Here is a 23,784-nt window from a genome sequence, read left to right on the forward strand (position 1 = left end):
ATCTTATTCATCCAGTGTTCCCCAGGGCCCACAACGTGCCTTGAAAGAAAAGCAGCATTTGCCTACGGGGCACAAACACGCAGCAGGCCTGTCATTGTTTCTCCTTCGCTCTTTTAAGCCTTATCTACCATGACTTGCCCACATCCCACCCCAACCAAGATGCTTCGCAAAGGAGTCTGTGGCAGGACCCCTGAAGGCAGCGCACGCAACCAAGAGGAAACCCACGAACCAAACCCTCTAGTACGACGTCACCAGCAACCCCGAGAGCAGGCAGGCGCCAAGACTCAGGCACGCCCTTTCGGTTCTGGCCACGCCCCCACCCGGCCCCGGCACCGCCCATCTCCTGCGCCGACCGATCCGTGAACATGGCGAACCAGGTAACTGCGTGATTGCCGCGGGCCTTGTGCTAGGGGAAGGAAGAACGCGGGGTGGCGTCAGGCCGCTAGCAAAGGCGCGCGGCTCGGCCAGGGACGGGATCCCGCCACCGAAGCTGAATCAGAGCCTGCGGCCGCCTCGGCCGAAAAGAGAGGAAGGAAGCTTTGTTTTGGCTCCTCACTGGGGCAGTAGTTTTGCTCTCTGCTTCTGGAACCGCCAGAGGTGGATGGGGGTGGGGAGGACCGAAGAGTGGGGGCAGGGGCTGGTCGAGTGCGTGTCCTAATACAAATGGCCTTGGAGAAGCCATTGCTCTTTACAAGTCATTGCTCTTTATGCGAAATTAAATAACTTTCGTGGTGTCACGCTTGCAGGCAGACAAAGCTGCAGCCAGAGCCCTACTCCTACGTGCTAGTGCTTTATGGTTGCAATTCACGACTTGGAAAATGCTCAATTACTGTGCCACTTGAGAGTGTATTTTGGGAAGACTCTTAGGTTCCTTTCTTTTTAACATTTTTTGAGCACTTAGGCACCAAGAGATTTATGCCCTCTCATAATCCTTGTATAACACGACTGCGAGGCATTTTTTCCCTTCTCGGAGACCAAAAAATGAAGCTTAAAAAGTTGGTTGTGCTTCGTGATTACACCAAAGGTAGTGAGTCAGAAGTCCAACTCAGATCTGTCCTTGAGTGAAAAGATTCTGAAATGCATATTAAACTATATAGGCAGAAGTACATGAAAAAGATGAATTATCAATTTAAAGTCGCTGATTGTTTTGATTGTTTTAATGCTTTACAAACTTTAGACATTTTCTGGAAAGATATATGACTGTAAATGGTGAAGTTTAAAACGATAAACTCTTAACAATCTTTCAGGCTTAATATGCAGTTGTTTTTCCTTATTACCAAATATCTTCAGAGACGGTGAAATATTGTAACTCCTACATAGTTTAAATGTTGACATAGGGCAATTTCCCCTGGATTTAGAGTGGGGCTTTGTTTTGCTTTCTCAGTGAAAGGAAAAGGTTAAGCTGCTTTCAGCATTTTTTAATGGGAGAGGGATCAAACTTTGGTTCTGTATAATTATTTATCTGTTGCTTTGGATCTCTGGGTTGGGTGACTAAATTGTTAGCATTCTAATTTGATCCTTTGGGATTTTGTTTTGAGATCTGTGGTACATTAAGGTGGAAAAAGGTGCTAATGGTGTCTAAATTCTTTACTCTCTAATACCTACATTTCAATTTTTTGGGTGGAGGGGGTGAATACTAGGGATTGAACTCAGGGGCACTCGACCACATCCCCAGCCCTATTTTGTATTTTATTTAGAGAGAGAGTCTCACTGTGTTGCTTAGCACCTTGCTTTTACTGAGGCTGGTTTTGAACTCGAGATCCTCCTGCTTCAGACTCCTAAGCTGCTGGAACTACAGGTGTGCGCCATTACCCCTGGCCTTACATTTCAAATTTAAAAGCAATAATTTGCAGCTTCACTAGTTACAGTAGCCATTCCTTATATCTTTAGTTCACCTCTCCTTTTCCTCAACTCTGTTCCACTGCCACCAATAACTACCTATTTTTGCAAAGCTTCACTATGCCAAGAACTGTATTAGGAACTTCATATTGACTTCCATTTACTCATAATCATTCAATCTGTAGGTGTTTTATTTGTAATTACTTCTTTCTCATTCTTCATTAAAATTGATGCTTTCCCAAAACCACCAAGGTTACATTCTTCCTTCATTTTTTGCTTTCTATAGCCCTTTGTTCCTGTTTCTTTAAATCACATTTAAAAATTATTGATGTACACATCTGTCTGCTGTAAACACACTTCATAAGCATTTTGTGAACTGTTCAAAACCTTCCTCATTATGCTTGATTTCATGGTAATGGGGAAGCATGTGTACTGACTATAATCTCTTAACCTCCTATATATACATAATACAAGTCACATATGTAATTTAAAATTTTCCAGTAGCCACATTAAAAAAAGGAACAAATGAAATTGTTTTTTAATAGTATATGTATATGATCCAACATATTCAAAATACTATTTCAACATAATATTTTTAAAGATATTATACAGCTGGGTGCAGTTTTACACGCCTGTAATACCAACTACTCCAGAAGCTGAAATGGAAGGATTACAAATTCAAGGGTAGCCTGGGAAACTTATTGAGACCTTGTCTCAGAATGTTAAAAAAAAAGGTCTGGGGAGGTAGCTCAGTGACAGAGTTCAATTCCCAGTATCACCAAACAGAAAATATGTGTGTATATAAATATATAATATATATGTACATATATGAGATATTTTTACTTTTTTTTTGTACTAAGTCTTCAAAATTCAGGTGTATTTTACACCTATACCATATCTGAGATCAGCCTGTTTTGTTAGTACTGTGTAACCATATGTGGCAAAATGCTTGTATATTGCATTTACACATATTATGTGTCAAAGGGGCTCCTGTATTAGCACAGTTAAAAGTTGAAGTTCTCCCATTCTCATACTTCTTATCCTCCTTCCTATCCTATAGTTTTGCACTAAACTGGTGCTAATTTAACCATTCTGAGCAAAAGTTTAATACGGCATATATTAACCATATAGCCTCATAACAGATCTACTGTATCAGATTCTGTTGGGACCTATATTCTTATTCTGCTCTTTTTTAATGCATCATAGAAGGTCATTAAATGTTTGACAAATAAGACTTCGTAGCCAAAAGAGACTGTTGTATTGGATTGAGTAATCATCTCAAATCTTTTTTACTGTATACTAATTCTGTGAAATCTGAAAACAATTCTACATATCACTTAGGGGTGAATATTTATATTTCTCTGTGAATCTGTAGTATTTCTAAGATTAGCATTCTTGGTATCAGAATTGGCCACTAAATAATTAGTTTAGGAAGATAAACTGCTCATTCTCTTTTTCCCCCCATTTTAGGTTATCAAGTGCAAGGCCGCAGTTGCCTGGGAGGCTGGAAAGCCTCTCTCTATTGAGGAGGTAGAAGTAGCACCCCCAAAGGCTCATGAAGTTCGAATTAAGGTAATGATACACCTTCAGCATTGGGAGAATGAAAAAAAGACTTACAGTTAGGTCTGTGAGTAAATGAGTAGCTCTGAGGTCTATAGGGGATAAACCCCAAAGACAATTCAAGGAGAGGAAACTGAAAGTCATTCAACCTTAGCATCAACATCCTTTTACCTCTCTCACTTTTGTAGTTTAAGTTTATCTCTCTCTCAATTGTAGCTTTGGCTGGCATAGCACCATTCCTGTGGATTACTAGATTCCTGCAATATAACTTTTATAGTTTAATGTGATTTTGTAAGATCTTCCCTTTTCTGCTGATCCCATAATCTATGGTGTAACATTGGAAACGATAAATAATACCAGGTTATGTTAGAAGGGACTTCCAATGAGATTTGGAAAGAGGTTCCTGATTAACTAAAGCAATAAGCAAATAAAGTCTCCTTGCTTGCTTAGAGAGCTTCAAAATGTACTGTCCCTGATGGACCAGGCCAAGGTTCAGCAGGTTGATTAATCCAGTTCCTCTCAACCTCCACTGCAGCAGAGAGGGAAAGTTACACCTGGAGAGGGGTATATTACACAAGATAGCCAGCTGGAGCAATCTTGACATTTATAAAACTCTAACTCTCTACTTGTTTTTTATATATAAAATTAATGTTTTAAAGTAATGGCCATTAAATAATTTTTTTTCCTTTCTACAAAAATGTTACATTTTAGGAAAAGACTCGGCTTTCTTTTGCCATTATTTTAAGTATACTTCCACCACCACCATCCTACTTCCAAATATATACTGCACATACTGGCTCATGCTCCCAAGGATCATACAGATCAGGTGGGGAGAACCCACAACCAAATAACTTTTGGAGGCCCTTTTCAACTGAGACTCAGAAATCTGAAATCTTATAATAGTGTAGTATTTTTCTTCTTCAAGTTCAGAAATTAAACTGATTGTGCTTTTGCCACTGAAGAAGAGTATTTGTCCTAAATAAACAAAGATGAACTGCTTGAAGCACAGTGAGTTCAGATTTCATCCCTGAGAAACTGCTGACAGATAGCAAAGAGTATTACATTGTAAGTGAGTATGTAGGCCAGAAGCAGAGCAGCACAAATACAAATACCCCAAGAGTGTTGCTTTCTGTACTTTTTTGTGCTTTGGAAAGACAAGATACTTGAAAAACAGAGAAACGGGAATAAAAGGTTTATTTAAGTGGAAATAATGTGTGGTGGCAAAAGATTGATTCCAGTAAAATCTCATAGTTTGGGTCCAGACTCAAGCAGACTGGCATATTTCAGAAATAGTACTTTTTTAGACATTCCAGAATCTACAAGGAAGTCAAAAGTGAGATGGGGTACACTTGTTTTGCAATATGTAATGTTCCTCCCCACACCTGCAGGCACAGTGCACATAAAATTACCTTGTTTACCTTCTGCTAACATGCATTGAAAAAGAAGAAAGCCATGCCACATTTCATTGCATATAAATACACCGTTATTTTTATGTACCATGTAAAAAATGCTGCCAATTCTAATCATTAGCATGCTGTGGATTATGAACCCTTGGTGATTTAAACAAGTTAAAATAGAAAAGACTTGTATCTTAAAATCCACAAAGTATAATATTAAAGTAAATGTCATTTATTTGACTTGTACCTCACTCTGACCTGCATGCACACACACACTTCAGTGCTTTTTATTCTAACACCCTGACAGATCATTGCCACTGCACTTTGCCACACTGATGCCTATACTTTGAGTGGAGCTGATCCTGAGGGGTGTTTTCCAGTGATCTTGGGACATGAAGGTGCTGGAATTGTGGAAAGTGTTGGTGAAGGAGTTACTAAGTTTAAGGCAGGTAAGGAGAATATTTAAATTATTTATTTGATGATTTAGGCTTATATCTGTAGGGAAGTTACTTTTCTGATAAACTTCACACTGTTTATAAACTGTTTATATATAGGTTGTCACCTAAAATAAAATGTCAAAATTGATTTCATTCATCTGGGAAGCACAAATGTTTGGATCTCTCTCTCTCTCTCTTTCTCTCTCTCTCTCTCAATTTTGCAGACTGCTCTTCATCTGAAACTGTTTAAGTACATTTCCAAAGTCAATTTTGGAAAAGTCAGCAAGAATTCTTAGAATTATTCTTAGAATAATTCTTATTCTTAGAATAAGTCAGTATTTTGAAGCACATGACTTTGTTCTGCAGTTATTGTTTTAAGAGTTTCATTTAGATGAAAACTTTGAAACATACTTTTTGCATGGTCAGGCAATGTCTAGGTGACATTACATGGGTAAAGTTTTAAACCTTGAAGTTAACTTTGTAGACTACAGCAGAAAGGAATGGAATTTGCAAAGGCTGCTTTATTCATTTAGAAATAGGTACCACCTGTTTAGGATTTCTTTGTATTTGTTTCCCAGGTGATACTGTCATCCCGCTTTACATCCCACAGTGTGGAGAATGCAAATTTTGTCTAAATCCAAAAACAAACCTTTGCCAGAAGATAAGGTTAGTGGCTTTTTATTGTATTCTTAAAACAAGAGGTCATATTAATGGTAATAATCACTTAATTATGTGGCAATTAAGCAGTGCATTTTACATGAACTAATTTCATCTTTAAAGCAGTCTCACTGTCACTGTTATTAATAACCTTATTTTCAAAGATGAAAAAATGAAGATGCAAGAAATTAAGGATTTGCACAGTATCATAGGTCATTACGATATAGAACAGAATTTTATGAACCCATTCTCTTTCCATAATCCTACGCTAGATTTGCAAGGAAGGACATGTTTGTGAGATTAAGTGAAATCATTTTTATGAGCCATTTTATTGTCCATTAAAGTAATAAAACTTACCTCATAAGATTGTTGAGAAGCCTAGAAGAGATAACATAACCCCTTGACACAGAAAAGGTAAGTTATTTTATTATATGTTAATAGCACTTAAAAAACTATTTCTTTGAAGCAATGTAAGATCCCCTTTTGTTTGTTCCTTTTTTTCTTTTTTATGGAAGTAGAACATACCTATAATACTATATTTGCAGTGTACAAATCTTAAGTTTAGCCCAGTGAATATTATACACACACACACACCCCGGATGATTAGAGTCTTTACTCAGATCAAGAGGAAAGATCTCTGATAGCACCCCACAAAGTCCCTCATGTCCCTTACAAGTCAGCACTTGCCTCCATCAGAAGTAATCATTATTCTGGTGTCTTCAACTGTAGAACTTTGTATAAATAGAATCATGTAGAGTGTGCTCTTCTGTCAGATTTTTTCCATTCGTAATACCTGTGGGATACGTCCACGTTGCTGTGTGCATCTCTATTTTTTGTTCTGTCTTATTCCATTCCAGATACCACCATTTATCCATTTTCCTGTTGGTGGACACTTAAGTTTCTCCCAGCTTGTAGCTATAGGATTAATATGACCAGTGACATTTTTACACACACATGCACAACCTGCTTTGGGGTGTTTTCCTGAGATTGGTATTGCTAAGTTTTGGGCTACACATCTGCAGCTTTCAGGTGTGAACAGAGGAGTTTATGCTCCCTCCGCCATCTAATGGGAGATCCATTTGATCATACGTTTGTTTTCTTATGGCGCTGAAAAAATTAGTTTATAGCACATCAAGGTGATGGGCTTGTTAAGACTAACCAGCCTTTCAGAGAAAAAAATTCTATGAAAGATGATGTATCCCGTGTCACATTTGGTTCATGAAACTCCTCTGGTAAGAGTGACTTAACAAGCTTAAACCACTCCTTTGAAGATATACAACAATTATTTTATGTTGAGCTTTGATACTTGTTTTGTTTCTGAGTGTATTTTTTGTTTTTCTCGCAAAAGAAACATACTCTTGAATCTGGAAGCAAACCATTTTCTCAACTGCATATTTATTCATATATGTATTCCAAAGGGTTTACTTAAGAGTGTACATCAAATTAGTGTTTATAAAAAATAACAAATATTTACTAACCATACTCTGCCAGACATAACACTAATATATTAGCTACGTGATGTCTCATTAGATTTTTTTTAGGAATTTACAAGGTTTTCCATGCTTTCTAGTGAGGAAACTTAAGGCACAAAGGTTAAACTACCCAAGATCACACAGATTTGAACCAAGCAATCTGACTTTAGGGTCTGCTCTCCTAATCAAGATGTAGTACCTCTTCTGTTTTAGAATAACACAGTGATTTTTTTTTTTTTTTTTTTTGACATTTATTGTGTTGGTTGCCTGTGTGAGGTTTTTTGAGTTTTTTCCTCTATTAGTGTAACCAACTACACAGGCAGAAAGGGAAGAGGAAATATAACATGAATCCTTGAAGACAGTGAGACTTTTGAAAAGCCTCCAGACAGATCTAAATTAGTCAGTTTGGCCATCGGTTTTCATCTGTGGATCTGGATAATTGCTTGTATGCTCTACTTATATAAATACGATTTGGGCTTCCTCATTTATGAAGTTATCATTTGTTCTCAGAGTTTATGATGGATGTTTTTTTGCGGGGAGGTGGGTGCTGAGGATCAACCCCAGGGCCTCAAGCATGGTAGGCAAGCACTTTCTACTGAGCTATAGCCCCATCCCTTATGGTGGATTTTTAAAACAATTTTCTCTGATTCTTAAGTTGTGCATGTTGAATTCAGAACATCACAGTGCTCCTTTGTCCCTGCTGCTGTAGCCATGAACAGTTTAAGGAGTCAAGCACAGTGTGAAGCACAAGCACAAGCACCCACCAGTGCTTCCATCGCTGGTTTGGCGGTTTGTGGACATAGCAGAAAAAAGCCTGAAAACTCTCTTAACAATGACTGTCACCTTGAAAATGGATTTCTTATTATCAGGAAATTGAGGATTCTGAATTTTGTCAACTAAGGCTGTGAGGATAGTCATGGCATTTGATGAGGGAGACTGAGGCAGGAGGATCGCTATTTTAAGCCAACTTCAACTTAGTGAGACCCTAAAGCAACTTAGTGAGACCCTGCCTCAAAATAAAATATAAAAAGGGCAGAGGTTCAGTGTTTAAGCGCCCCTGGATTTAATCCCTTGTACACAAAAAAAGGGGGATGTGAATCCAGTTTTAATCAATACTTGGGAGTAGTTTTAGTATTACATAGTGACTAATAGTTAAGATGCTGGTGCTGAGACAGCTTTTAATGGTTCCCTGCCTTAACGAGAAGTGTCCAATTAAAATGTGGAAGGTTCAAGAACATTGACATGAACACCATTTCAGAGCTCACAGTGAAGTGCAGGAATTACAATACTTGGAGCCTATGGAAGAAGCCAGCTTTGAACCCAAATTAATGAATTAAGTCAACCTGCATACCATAAAAAAGCCAAAAGGCTGCATCTGGTTTAGATAGAGAGGAAAGGTACTTGCTTTATTTGCCTTGTTTGCCAACCCTGCCCCATAATGACTGTAACCAGGAAGACAGAATAAATTGTCATAGTTTTTGTCGTTATTTCCCTCAGCGAACTTTATGAAATACCTATTGCCCTATTACTGGATGTAATTTTATATATGCACTGAGCACAGATTTATGCTTTATAATTTAAAGGTGAAAAAAAGTGAAGATTAGCTGGGCAAAGTGGCAAATACCTAGGATCCCAGCTACTTAGGAGCTGAGGCAGGAGAATTGAAGTCCAGCCTGGGCAATTTAGCAAGATCTTATTAAAAAAGGGTAAAGATATAGATCTGTGGTAGAGCACTTCCCTAGCATGTGTGAGGCCCTGCATAAATCCCCAGTACCAAAAGAAAAAGAGAAACTAAAGATTTGTCTAGTTAGATAGTATGGGATAGCAATTAGAAACCTCCCTGGTTTCTAAAATTTATTTCCATAAGCAGTCTACACAAATGTATTCTTGTTTTAAAATTTTTTTTAAATTATAGATGACACAGTAACTTTATTTTATATGGTGCTGAGGATCGAAGCCAGTGCCTCACACATGCTAGGCAAGCACTCTGCCACTGAGCCACAACCCTAGCCCCCATAAATGTATTCTCAAAATAAATTTTAAAAGAAAGTCAGGATCAGATGGGCACTTAGAAAATCTAGAATGTCATATTTAATCCCCACAACTATCTGTCTTGAAGAATTTGGTTTAATTATTGTATGCCCAAAGATAGTATGAAAGTTGATTTACAGAAGACCTCAATTCTCTTATCTCCTCTCTACTTTACCAGTTACTCCCTGATATTACTCTGATCAGCCTTAATGTCATTTCAAAACATTCTGTATTTATATTTTCTGACTGATTAAGGTCGATTATCCAAAAGATTATAAAAGATTTTTGATTTGGCCAAGGGAGGCCATCCAACAGTCTGAAGTTAAAGTACATCTATTCTAAATTCAGAATGGTCACAAGAAAAACAGCTTTATAGGGACCCAGAGTTCAGGATGGTATATCACAAAATGGCAGAGAGAACCAGTTCTACTTCCCATATATGGCTTTTGTGCCCTGTGTCCATGTCTCCCTTTGCATTACTAAGAAATACTGTATTACCTTGTAAACCTTACTACAAGACCGTCCCATTGAGCTCTGAGGATAAACCAGTTCCAATCTCCCCCCCCCCCCAAAAAAAAAAATGAGTTTCGTGCTTTGACAATAAGTTCTGGAAAGATACCGAAGAGTATAAATTTCTTACAAGTTCACCAGTAAGGCATTTCTGAAATGTGCTAGATTATTAATGAATACAATAAAAACTAGACTTTTGATCTTAGTACACTTTTCTGAATATTTACTGGTCATTATTTTTAAAAACCAAGAAACCACATTCCATTCTGCTTTTTCCTATTTTTCTTTTTTAGAGTCACTCAAGGGAAAGGATTAATGCCAGATGGTACTAGCAGATTTACTTGCAAAGGAAAGACAATTTTACATTACATGGGAACCAGCACATTTTCTGAATACACAGTTGTGGCTGATATCTCAGTTGCTAAAATAGACCCTTCAGCACCTTTGGATAAAGTCTGCCTTCTTGGTTGCGGCATTTCAACTGGGTATGGTGCTGCGGTGAACACTGCCAAGGTGAGATCAGCCTGGGTTTTAGCTTCTGCCTTCTAATTCACTTCAGCAAAGCTTTGCTAGAAAGTGAAACTGGCCTGAAACCTACTGATGTCCTTGACCCTTGCTGAATGAGTTCCTTACAGACTGTCTTTCCTGTTAGGTAGAACCTGGCTCTACTTGTGCAGTCTTCGGCCTCGGAGGAGTTGGATTGGCAACTATCATGGGCTGTAAAGTTGCTGGTGCATCCCGGATCATTGGTGTGGACATCAATAAAGATAAATTTGCAAGGGCCATAGAATTTGGAGCCTCCGAATGTATTAATCCCCAAGACTTCAGTAAACCCATCCAGGAAGTGCTCATTGAGATGACTGATGGAGGAGTGGACTACTCCTTTGAGTGTATTGGTAATGTGAAGGTCATGGTGAGTATGCTTGTTTCATTCCTTTTTTGTTTGTAGAACTTTCTTTTTAATGTAGTTCCATTAGGATTTAAAATTGATGGATTTGTTTTTTACAAAGGAAGTCTTTTGATAACAGTTCTAATGAAAGAAGGGAAAAATAACTGGACTACAAGTAGAAAATGACACAAGAATGTCTTATGGAAAGATGAAAAGTTGTTTCTTTGCCTTTCAGTGCAACCTAAATATATGTCTCATTAAATGAAAAAGCAGAATATTGAAGTTGTAGAGAGTGTGGGCTTTGGAGTTACGTATTCATATACTTACCAGCTCAGTGACCTTGAGCCATGGACTGGTTCTCTAAACCTAGGTTTCATTATCTGTCAAATGCAGATAGTAACAACACCTGCTTGACACAAGTAGATATTGAGTGAAAAATACTGTTACTTCTGCCTACTTCTTATACTAAATTCCTTAGAACTTTGAGCTAGGATTTACTTTTTGTTTAAACCAATACATAAAAACATAAAAATTGTACATATTAATGGAGTACTATGTTAATCAGGTTAAACATTATCTCTCAAACACTTATCATTTCTTTATGGTGAACACTTCCAAAATCCATTGTTCTAGCTTTTTGAAATGTATAGTACATTACTGTTATTTGTACAACAGTATACCAAAGCCTCTTGCTTCTATCTAAATCTGACTTAATGTCCGTTGATCAACCTCTCCTCATCCCTCCTCCCACCCTACTCTAGATAGATAATCACTATTCTACTCTCAACTTCTGTGAGATCTTTTTTAGATTCCACACGGGTACTCGTCTTTCTGTGCCTTATTTCACTTAACATAATCATCTGCAGTTCCGTCCATGTTGCCACAAATGACAAAATTTTATTCTTTTTTATGGCTGAATAATATTCGATGGTATATATGTACCAATTTCTTTATCCATTCATCAATTGATGGACACTTCAGTTGTCTATTTTCTGGCTGTTGTGAATAGTGCCACAGTGAACATAGGAGTGTAGATGACTCTTCAGTAAAATGATTTCATTTTTCCTTTGGACATATACCCAGGAGTGGGATTGCTAGGTCATACAGTAGTTCTATTTTTAATTTTTTTTTTTTCTATTTTTAATTTTTTGAGGAATCTTCATACTGTTTTCCAGAATGACAAGGTTCCCCTTTTCTGCACATCCTCACTACATTTAATCATTTATCTTTTTGGTAATGGACGTTCTTACAGGGTGAGATTATATCTGATTTGCATTACCCTAATGATTAATAATGTTAAGCATTTTTTCATGTACCTGTTGAAAATTTGTGTCTTTTGAGAAACGTGTGTTTATGTCTATTGCCAATTTTTTAATTGGGTTATTTTTGTTTTTGGAGTTCTTTATAAATTCTGGATATCAACCCCTGTCACATACTTTTCCCATTCTCTAAGTTTTCTCCACACTCTTATTTGTTTCCTTTTCTGTGCAGAAGCATTTCAGTTTGATGTAATCCCATTGGTCTCTTTTTGCTTTTGTTTCCTGTGCTTTGGGGATCCAAAATTCAAAGCATTTGTTCTTTTTCCCCCCTAGGATTTTCATAGTTTCAACTCTTACCTGTTTTGAAATTTTAACTGGTAAGAGATAAGGAGTCTACCTCATTCTTCTACATGTGGACATACGATTTACTTTTAGAGTACAAAGCAAATGAAAGCTTTACATTTGTTCAATTTATGTTAATATTTATCCAGGTTAATAATTTTTAAAATACCTGTTAGAATGTAATTGTTCAATAAAATTACATGAAGTTTGGACATTAGTCGGCATTTTTTTTTTTTTAAAGCCCCGTGTCACACACACCAGGCCCACCCACATAAGTTTCCGGGAAAGAAGTTATTCTGAACAAAACGTACTGACTCTTGTGATTTGATCTTACTCTGTGCTTGCAGAGAGCAGCACTTGAGGCATGCCACAAAGGCTGGGGTGTCAGCGTGGTGGTTGGAGTAGCTGCTTCAGGTGAAGAAATCTCCACCCGTCCATTCCAGCTGGTGACAGGTCGCACATGGAAAGGCACTGCCTTTGGAGGTAATTCAGTAGATGAGTCCCTTTTCTCTCGTTACTTTCATTGACAGAGTTTTAATCCCAGACTAGTTTTCCTGTATTAATAAGAATCTTCAAGTCATGAGCTACGTTATCATAAATTTATGCGTACAAGGTTCCTTTTAAAGAAGGATTTCAAATTCAATCAGTGTTTACCCCTGGGGCTGGGAAGTTGCTCAACTCCTTAAGCACTAGCCACTTATTACCCACTTACAAAAAAAAAAAAATTCAATATTCTGTTAATGAGAAAGAAGTTGGGGTAGAACATAGGTGAGAAGTTGACTGCAGAGTAAGCAGGCAATATTGTCAGACCTGCTGTTCTCACGTTTTTACTTATATTTTCCAGAGTGCAGTGATCACTGGTTGTGATCATACTTCTTTCTGAATGGTACAGATTTTCATCAGTAACTGATTCTTAAACTGAAAATATTTGATAAATCCTCATAACAAAATTGAAAAGCTCCCAGACTGATCATTTTTCCCTTTGTGATCCTAAAAAGTATGGTTATTTGGGTTGCCTAACTACCAGTGGAAAGCTCAAATAATTTCCATCCTTTCATGATTGCTCAGTTAGGGAACAGGCATTAATTTATGTTTACATATCACAACTATTAACTATTGTGAATAGATGAAATCTAATGTTTTTATAGGCTTTTTAAAAAACATATCTTACCATCTTGTTAGGCAAAACCTTTTGAATGATGTGTGTTTAACAAAATGCCTGCCATTCTCATACCTCATATTATGCCATCTTTTTTGTAGGCCAGAAGCAAATACCATGGTACTCACCTTAGAAAATGTCACTGATCAGCCCTCCTTTCCAGAGCCCTAGATGTGTATTGTGTCTCAACAGAGCTTCCTAGAACAGGCTCTGTAAGGCACACGTGCTTCTTGGGGGCATCATTCACAGCTGAATTTGGAAGGACATTCATTCTAAGCCTGGTTGACTGGGCCAAGGGGGTCTTGGTATCGACCTCTAACTGAAGCCTCCCCCTAGCACTTGCCAGCTGGGAAATTCACTAGAGGGATGCAGCTTTGTGTTGCTAAATATGACTACCCAAAGATATAAATAGAAGTTTTGGTCTAGACAATAGGGGTAGCTATGATTGTCTCAGTTACTAGGAGATTGAAAGGAAAAATAACAGATTTCCACAAAGAGGTCTGAAATATGCTCTAAAGCATCCTTAAAATTTTGGGGGAAGATATTTTTGTTGATTTATTACTTATTTTGATATAAGTGAAACATCAAGGCCACTAATTTAAAATTTTGTTAGTTAGCTACTTTGTTCTTAATACTTTTCTGAGATGCTATTCTTACTTCATTGTTGAAGTCAAAACTCAGGGAACAAAAGTACTATATTGCATCAGTTTTTTCTACCTTGAATATTGTGATTACATAATCTTTGCTATTGTGGAATGGATCTAAATAAATTTGTTATTAAGAAATATAGAGAGCTTGCTGTCTCACATAGTTTAAAAGTCTTCATTGGCCAAACTTGAGAGATTTTAGTAAATTCTAATACAAAAGCAGGAAAAAATAACAAGTATTTAACTCTTTCATAACAAAAGATGCTGTGTCAAATTCTCTGCTTCAGGCTAATTTTGGAATTTATCATTCCTCTCGAACTCATCAAAAAAATCATTCTCTTGGCTGGGCATGGTGGCACACACCTGTAATCTTGGCAACTACAGGAGCAGATAAGAGGATCACAAGTTCAAAGCCAGCCTCAGCAATTTAGCAAGGCCCTCCTTGAGTAACTTATTAAGACCCTGTCTCAAAATAAAAAGGGGTGGGGATGTAGCTCAGTGATAAGTACCCCTGAGATTCAATCTCCAGTACCCCCCCCCCCAAAAAAAAAATCCTCTTGGCTCTATGGTAGACTGCTAACCTGGCATGTACAAGGCCCCAGCACTGCCCCCACTTTATCCCCTCCCACACAGAATTATCCTCTTAAATATCTTTTGTGTAACCAATAAGCATACTGTAGAAACTTGTTGCATGAACTAATGAATAAATGTGTGATTTCTTTTAGGTTGGAAAAGTGTAGAAAGTGTCCCAAAGTTGGTGTCTGAATATATGTCCAAAAAGATAAAAGTTGATGAATTTGTGACTGGCAATGTGTCCTTTGACCAAATTAATGAAGCTTTTGAACTTCTGCATTCAGGAAAGAGGTAAGCTTCCTCTTTAGCTCTTTATTACAGAATGTAATGATCTGGGGGTTCTAGGGGAGAACCAAAAATGATACAATTTTAGTGGTCTTAAAAGGTCACCATTTACAATCTGTTTATTGCTTCCTTCTCTTACAGCATTCGAACTGTTGTTAAGTTTTAAATTCCAAAACAGAAAAATGTATCCACCCATTCCTGAGTCTTGTGATCTGATGGAAACAGCCAGACCAGCGTCTTCCAAGCTCATAGCTTCTTGGGCCTTCAGTTAACTATTCGAGGGAATAGTGTTACTAAGGGAATAGTGTTACTAAGTATAATTCATAAGTCTGCAATCAAGGACAAGGCCAATACAGTCACAGATCTATTTTCTAGACTCTCCTTCACATAAATAATCATAGCTCATTAACAAATATTACAACATAATAAAAGTAATTTCTAGCAATTATAAGTTGTCATTTTTTTTATACTACATTCTTCATGGTTCCTCTGCATAATATCTTCATTCTGTAAAGGAAAGTTAAAAGAAACTGGGCAGTGCTGTTGTTTTTTTTTGTTTTTTTGTCTTATATTCAAGATATATGTGAATACTAATGGCAAACATTTTCATGTTCAATAATAAATGACAGAGCAGTTTTAATATATTATTATTCCAGTTCTTATAACTGGCTGATTTATTGAGCTTGCTTTTTATTTGTCATAACTAAGTACACAGTCCTAAGCCAGTCCATTAAGTTTAATATGTATTAACATTTCTTGAATGAAAGCAGTTCTCTTTCAGATTCAGTGTAACCAGTTTTGTAAGATGCTTACCATAAGAATTCCTGCATCATGGGACTCAACCATATGTATAAAAAGTTTTGGGGTTTTTTTTTTGTTGTTGTTCTTTGTTTTTTTGTTTTCTGGTAAGATTCTTTTAACATATTCTCCTGGATTGAATTTTGGATGCTGTGTATGTTTCTGAACCAAATAGTTTTGGGAACAAAATACAGATAAAGCACAGGCATAAATCTATCTTGATTGTCCTCAATTAGGATTCTACCAGTGTGAAAGGGTTGAGGAAAATTTTTGAAAATAGACAGATGAATGTCTATAATTTCAATACAAATGGATATTAATAGCCTCTGTATACTTCATGAAAGCCAGTAAAATAGATACCTCTTAAATTTAGGAATCTAAAATCTTGCAACACTAGAAACTAACTTTAAGCAAGTTTATCAGGTTTAACTGGAATACTTTCACATGCCTAGCATTTTTCAAATCTTACCTGCATTTCCATTTTTAGCCATGTTAGACTATTCTGTATTCAGTTTTAACCTACCTAGTAATATTTGCTGGAGAAAGAAACAAGCTCTTTATTACATGCACAGGAAACTAACAAAGTAGAATGTATGGGATGATGAGGAGGTCATTTGGAATGGAAATAAGGGAAAAAATGACATTACATCCAAAACACTACAGTGGAGCCAGTTAATATGTACAATCAACACCAGAAATGTATCCCAAAAAATAGTTACTTCCATTTATCTCATTGGAATGCAAGATAACACTTAGCTGATAATTCTCAAAATGTTTTGCTGGTTTGGGTAAAAAGAAACATTTTTACATGCACAGAATGCTACAGAAGCTTTCTGTTAGCTACCAATCTGCCCAGTAGGCTGATGATCAAAGTCTTGAATAACTGACAATTCTTTGGGGGCCTAGAGACACCGCTAGAAAGTCAATTCACCAGGTTTTTTGTTGTTGTTGTTGTTCTGTTTTTTATTTATTTATTTTTACCTTTTTTTTTTAGTTGTAAATGGACACAATACATATATTTTTAATTTATTTATTTTTTCACATGGTGCTGAGGATTGAACCCAGTGCCTCACGCATGCAAAACAAGTGCTCAACCACTGAACTACAACCCCAGCCCTGGTTTTAATTAACATGCAGTATCAGATTGTCAACCTATAACCCTTGAAAGTATCCCACAAATACATTTTAAAAACATTATTTTGATAATATATGCACAGAACTACACCAAGGAAATTGTGCCTTTACTAGGAGGACCGGACACAATCCTCCTACCTTATTTCTTTTAGTGGAACTTTATGGTAACAGCAGCAGAATGGGCTCTTAAGCAGATTTTTATCCAAATGGTCACTAGCAGAATTCTATGTATATAAGCTAAATATGAGCATGCTCCTTTTAAGAAAGCATGGTTTAAATGTGTACAGAAACATTCTTGCCTTGTGGAAATATCAATATTAAGAGCAGAAGGGAGCTGGGGTTATGGCTCAGCGGTAGAACACTTGTCTAGCTCTTACAAGGCCCTGGGTTCGATCCTTAGCACCACATAAAAATAAATAAAATACAAGTATAACAACAAAAAAAGAGCAGAAGGACTGGAGTTGTAGCTCAGTGGTAGAGTGCTCACCTCAAATGTGGAAGGCACTGGGTTTGATCCTCAGCACCACATAAGGTATTTTATCCATCTACAGCTAAAGAAATATTTTTTTAAAAAGAGTAGAAATGTTGTTTTACAATATTTTCATTCCCTTCCCCTGTTCTACGTTATAATACTAAGGTTCTCATCCTTGGCTTTAAAGTTTTCTCAGACTTTCCCAGGGCTCAAATACACTAAGTTTAAACAATTATACCCTAAATTATCTGGTGACCTGACCCAATTACTGAAATAAAGTAAATCTGTTATACAGTCACATTACATATAAACTGTTGCTAATTTGTGTTATTACCACACAAACAGAATCTCTGCACAGAGAAGTGTGGTGATTTGTTCTAACCATGCAATCAATTAAAAATATGTTGTTAGTTGTGTGCTCCTCTTAAGAAACCACAGTGCAAATGTGCTTACAAGTTTGGGAAAATAAGTGTCATGAGTTTCTTGTTCAGAGTGGGATGACAAAAACAGAATAATAATAAAGCTGAGGATTTTATTACTCAAGAAATCAATTTTGGGGTTGGGGTTGTGGCTCAGTGGCAGAGCGCTTGCCTCGCATGTGTGAGGCACTGGGTTCGATCCTCAGCACCACATAAAAATAAATGAAGATGTTGTGTCCATTTATTTTTTTAAAAATCAATTTTGTAACTAAAAGCTTTACAACAGTAAAAAAGGTTAGACATCATAGGAATTTCCATAAAATTACTAACTAAAACACTGAACTATTAAACACATCAATGGTAACTGAAAATCTTCATAGGAAGTCCTTGAATGCACCACATACTGATTTTTTTTTGACACATTTTAAAAATAACCACAGAATTGCCATATTGAGGCAGTTCTATTGTTGCTCAATACCCAAAATGAAAAGCAGCAGAGAGAATGCAGCCAAGGGCATTTTTGCTTTCTCTTACAAAACATTCAAATGCATTTTTCTTACTTAGCTCCAAAAAGGCAAAAAGGAAAGAATGGAGGCTGCCAAAAAGTTTTCAGAGCAGCCACTGAAGGCAACTTGACCCTCAAGGAGTCAAACAGCATGGCCCGAGTGAGAACTTCCAAAGAACAGATGGTGTGCTACCAAGCTAAACTTTCCATAGATACTCATTTTTAAAATGAGACAAAAGTTAGCCTAATGCAACCTATATCTTGAAATAAACCTAAAACATTTCTTTTTTAATGAGTTAGACAATGGGCCACATCCCCACATTACAAAATGGTATAATTTGCTCCTCTTATAGTTAGAGCTTGGTAGAAGTTAAGACCATCTCATATCATCTCATATTACCCCAGTGTTTCTAATTCCCAGATGACTTAACACCATCTCATATCATCCCAGTGTTTCTAATTCCCAGATGACTAAGATATCCTTTCTATTCCTACTATGTTTTGCCCCCAAGATTTACTGCTTTGTTTAAAAAGTAGTTCAGAATTTATAAAATTTAGAATCCAAATAAAATCAAATTATGTTCTAATAAAGAAATGCACATATTTTGTACTTAGTAGTTTATTGTTGGTGATGAGATAATTTTGAAATTTACATCTTACAGGATCAAGCAAGTAAGTATTGGTGTTGTTTGGAAGCAAGTTCTCATCAAGGGAAAATAAGATCATAAATGTAGAATAGGGAAAGAAGAGGAAGATCAGTGTTTTCATTTTGATACTTAAGAAGCATCAAAATGAATTTGACTTTTTTAAAATGTATTTGTTCCTAAAAGGGCCTAGACACAATGAGATCCCAGTAAAACACAAATCCTGATTCCCAAACACCATTCCCTGTGAAAAGAAACCAGGGGTCTTGAAGAAAGCCAATTCTTAGTCTGTGTCAGGAAAAATACATAGTAAGCCTATAATATCTTGCTATGGTACAAAGCAAAAACACACTCAGACTGATGGTTCAAAATGACCCACTGGTCAAATCTGGGACAATTATAGTAATTAAACAGAATTTTCAAAATGTTGCGATTCCACAATAATACTCAAAAAGGGGAGGGGAGACAGGGACTAGAGGGAGGAAAGTTTTTCTTTGTAGAATGTTAGTTAATAAATGTAGATGGGATGCCAGCCTTAGAAAATGCCAACTTGCAGTCATGACTATAATAAAATATTGGATTCAGGTGAAAACTGTCAGTGAAAGCTAAAACCACCAAGTGAAGAGGATATGCAGTATTTTCCAAATCTTTCTCCCAAGAATAAAAAAGAATATACTTTTACAATTTAAAAAAGCCTGACAGACTACCCTACTATCAACTTTAAAAAAATCCAATGAAAACCTCGAAGACAGACTGACAAATCAAACTAAGATGGCAAACAAATTGCTAAACCTCCTCTTGCCTATTAATTTATACACGTGGGTGGCAAGTAGTATAAATGTTGCTGAAGGGGTTCTAATTCCAACAACCTATTTTATCAGCATAAGCCACAAAAAGAAGATAAAGAGCAAACACGTTTCCCTTTTAAATTATAACTTCAAGAGAGTTGAAGACTGGCAAGAAACAAGGATTACCCTAAAAGTTAACCTAAAACAAGTAAATAAATTGATTTATAAAAAGTTGGTAGATGATGAATAGATGTTTTGGTTACCTAAATCTAATACATAATTTGATATATGTAATTAGACTAGAGCACACACTGTTCTAAGAAAACTCCCAAACCAAGGAAAGCATTATTTTATCTTTTTACCACAAAATTATCCCACAAAAATTTCCTTCCTTAAGCTTATTTTTAAATGCTATACAACAAATAAGCCCACGCTGTTAATTCCACTATCAGAACGTAAAATGCTCCCTTAAATATTCCATGTGCTCAGTCTTAAAAGCTCCCAAAAATATGACTGCCATCTCAAATGCTGCTTGCACACTCACCTGGATTAAGCACAATACTACAATTATGGTATAGCCATTAAACCTGAAAGAAGTATTTGTACCAGATGGTAGTGAGTTTTATTTTAGATTATAAAATCAGCCTCCCCATTCACACCAATTCCCTGTGACATACCAAACAAATGGAGCAAAGTTAATGACTACATGGTGGGATAATCAAACTTTTTAATCTCCCTTTACACATTATATTAACATCCATATTACAAGGCATTCCATTCACAAATATTACAAATTGATAAAAACTTCACACATACCCCCAAAAAGTCTATACCAGATTCAGTCACTTTAGTAAATCATTAAAATAATAAAAGTAATGAAAACATATCATAATTCTCTTAAAGCAATAAGGTCTGAGGCACTCTGGGAAAGATGTTCTCTTACAAGGATATGTGTCAGTGGCATCAAATTGTATTACCAGAAAGTTATCAGATACCCAGTAATCAAGTACACACTAACAAGGACTTGATGATCTGATTCCTCTTCACTGGATAAACTTCTATTTGGACAGTTGCTGAAAGGAACACAGACACTGGGCAGCTGAGGTCACTGCTAATGAGTCAACTAAGCATAGGTGAGGCGGTTTTTTTATTTTTATTTTTATTTTTTAATTCCCAGCAAACCAAGGACAGCTGCATCCCTACTGCAGGTTACAGTACTCAAAGAAGTTCCTTTCTCTTCACTGTCAGGATTACTCTCACAGCCCACCTGACTTACTGTGCTCACAGCTAGAGACATCTCAGAACTCTTTACCCATCACCCTCTACAGTGCAACCTCCACCCTTCTCTGAGTATCTTCAAGGTATGCCCTTGAAATAAAAGAGGGAAAAAAGGAGGTTTTCTACCTCCCATTTCTGACCAAATAAAGGTCTGAAAATAGTGTATTACAAATTCCTGTGCCCCGCAACAGCCAGCCACCACATGGAGCATAGCTATTTTTGTCATAAACTAGACTTTAAAAAGCCTGATAACCTTCTTCCAAAGTGAATTTTACCACATTCATTCACTGACACAGAGTCCACATTGGAGAGAGAGTCTCACTGAGTGAGTGCTTCCCTACACACAATTACCAGGATAAATAATTAGCATTAGGAAGGGAGGAGGCCAATTCCCAACTAGGAATTAAATCTCTACAAACTATAGATCCACTTATGACAGCAAAAAACCCTGTCAGAGCAGAATCAACCCAAACCAAGGTCACATAGTGTTCGGTAATTACATACATGGAATTTAAAATGTATGCATATATATTTCCATATATATATATATAATTTAAAAAATCTGGAGCAACATGTGTTGCTAAAGTTTCAAGGATTCTCATCTTCAACATTCGCCTGGAAAGCAGCTGGCTCCTGATAGCCAGTTTGTGGCAGTGATTAAAGCAACTATAGAAGCAGGTCTAAGAAAAAGTGCTCAAGGGGCAAATAAGAAAACGGGTATGCAGAGAATGGGAAGGGGGCTGGGATGGGGAGGGGGTACTGAAAGGAGTTGAACAAGGTTTCCTTTATTCTTCTCAGCTTTTTCAGACCCAAGACAAGCTCTTGAAGATACATATCAAATGCTGTGTCCTTCCTTATCTATAGTCAAAACAAAACAAGTGATAAAAAATTGCCTCATCCTTTCTGTACTCTCAATAAAATGCATAGTACAGTAAGAAGGCATTACTGAGATGTGCCATCTTAGGAGAAATTAAAATTGGGACATGAAGTGAGGCCGCGCACTATCAAGTCGCCGGGTTAGGATTTCACAGCCAGTGTCCGTTACCAGCAGCGTGTGCTCAAACTGAGCAGACCGTTTCCCGTCTCTTGTCACTGCAGTCCAACCATCTGGCCAGGTTTCATCCTGCCATCCACCTAAAACAAAAGCAATTTCTTAATTTGATTGCTCAGTCGTCTAAAAATTCTAGGTAAATACATAGAAAACTACTATGATCCCTATTTATACATGGTTTTAGCTAAAGCCTTTCCAACTTCATTTTGATCTTTAATACCCATGAAGTAATGATGATGCTGAAACTTCTTCAGGTGGGCTGCAATGTCACATTTTGTATATTTCCCCATATCAAATATTTCTGAACTAAGACACTGGACTTCAATTTAGAAAACACATTGATAATCCTCATCACATAACTATGAGTGAAGACTTGAACTAATAAATTTAGTTCTTTCCTGATACAGCTTTGGCTTCTAACTAAACTATGGCCAGTGTATACTGTGAAGGAAATAATGTAAACATTTAAATTTCCATTACAGTATTTATTTCCTGATATAATTTTTAAATGGCAGGCACAAAATCAAATGGTGCCAACTGATCATTCTATAAAATTTTTGTAGACCATACAAATGTAACCATAAAGAGGGGCAAAGAAAAAGAAATAAGGATTATCAAGAGAATAAGAAAACACTAGAAATGAATTAGAGGGGGGAGGGAACTATGAAAAGGGGAATGAAGGTTCAGAGAAAAAAGCTGAAAAACAATGACAGAAAACTCAAGGATGTGATGAAGGAAAGGCAGAAAGGTAAAGCCCCAGAGAATCAGAGGCAGAGGTGGAATGAGAAAGTCAGGCAATTCTAGACACTATTATAAAAATATGCATTTATAGAGACATTCTCATTTCAAAATTAGATGTCAAAAAAACAACACATTCTTCATTTAGGTAAAATATTATTTCTAGGCCTAACTGACTCAAACAGAAAAACTTTAGAACAAAAACTGTAGTGAAGTGTAACCTTTTCAATATTAAATTCTAGGATAAAAAGAAAATACGAGAAGGCTTTAAAAAAGTTAACCCATGCTGCATCAAAAACCAAAAGATGAGTAAACAGGAATTTCCAATATAATGACCACTACAGAACTGGATTTAAAGCAAATTATTCTGATTATACTGTGATCTGATGAAACAGGTTCTGTTGTACAGTCAAGTAAAATATACTTGGCTACTATTCTAAGGAAATATACTTTACAACTGACTGCTCATGATCAACACCTTATTCTTATTCTACAAGAATGACAAAAAAACACTACATTTGTGTGGTCTTTAATGTAATAAAGTACTTTCATTAACATAAACCAGCTCACTTAATTCTTACAACAGCCCTGGGGTAAGATAAGGGTTACAATGTTCATTTAAAGTGACCCCCACCTCTTGGTTGAGTCCTGGTGATCCCTTGAGTGTGGGCTAGATTTAGTGACTAACTTTAAAGGAAGAGAAGATGGAAGCCACTCCTAAGATTAGGTTTCAAAACAATTACAAGGACCCAGAGAAGAGGTATCCTTTAATACAGGGCTCAGAGCTCACCAGCCCTACTGTTACTGCCTCACTATGCATCCACTAAGCCCAACAAGGAGCTAGCAGAAAGCATGTTCCTGTTATTAAATGACAACTGCTCTGACACTCTCATAAAACTG

The 23,784-nt window shown here is 36.7% G+C and overlaps 2 protein-coding genes across 7 annotated transcripts in view; one reads left to right on the plus strand and one right to left on the minus strand.

Annotated features, from left to right (window-relative positions):
- Nucleotides 1-313: 313 nt before the first annotated feature.
- Nucleotides 314-15,502, plus strand: LOC114085522 (alcohol dehydrogenase class-3). Its single transcript, XM_027926701.2, has 9 exons — nucleotides 314-377; nucleotides 3,310-3,411; nucleotides 5,104-5,245; nucleotides 5,812-5,899; nucleotides 10,197-10,416; nucleotides 10,556-10,816; nucleotides 12,741-12,876; nucleotides 14,925-15,063; nucleotides 15,199-15,502. Exons 1-9 carry the CDS (start codon nucleotides 366-368, stop codon nucleotides 15,221-15,223), a joined length of 1,125 nt encoding a protein of 374 aa, XP_027782502.1. The 5' UTR covers nucleotides 314-365; the 3' UTR covers nucleotides 15,224-15,502.
- The window catches only part of Metap1 (methionyl aminopeptidase 1), a 59,866-nt gene continuing 51,358 nt past the window's right edge, over nucleotides 15,277-23,784 (minus strand). For all 6 annotated transcript variants that reach the window (XM_071614519.1, XM_071614518.1, XM_071614520.1 and 3 more), the window contains one exon: nucleotides 15,277-22,229. In XM_071614519.1, coding sequence (XP_071470620.1) covers nucleotides 22,066-22,229 — 164 coding nt within the window. In that variant the 3' untranslated portion in view covers nucleotides 15,277-22,065. The remainder of the gene's footprint in view (nucleotides 22,230-23,784) is intronic.

The sequence above is a fragment of the Marmota flaviventris genome, chromosome 7 (genome assembly GCF_047511675.1).
Source record: "Marmota flaviventris isolate mMarFla1 chromosome 7, mMarFla1.hap1, whole genome shotgun sequence".
Taxonomy (NCBI): domain Eukaryota; kingdom Metazoa; phylum Chordata; class Mammalia; order Rodentia; family Sciuridae; genus Marmota; species Marmota flaviventris.

Bases quoted from the DNA above. Each gene is read 5' to 3' on its own strand.
- LOC114085522 (XM_027926701.2), top strand. The intron at 5,900-10,196 runs GTTAGTGGCTTT...TTTCTTTTTTAG, and splicing joins AACCTTTGCCAGAAGATAAG to AGTCACTCAAGGGAAAGGAT. The intron at 12,877-14,924 runs GTAATTCAGTAG...GATTTCTTTTAG, and splicing joins GAAAGGCACTGCCTTTGGAG to GTTGGAAAAGTGTAGAAAGT.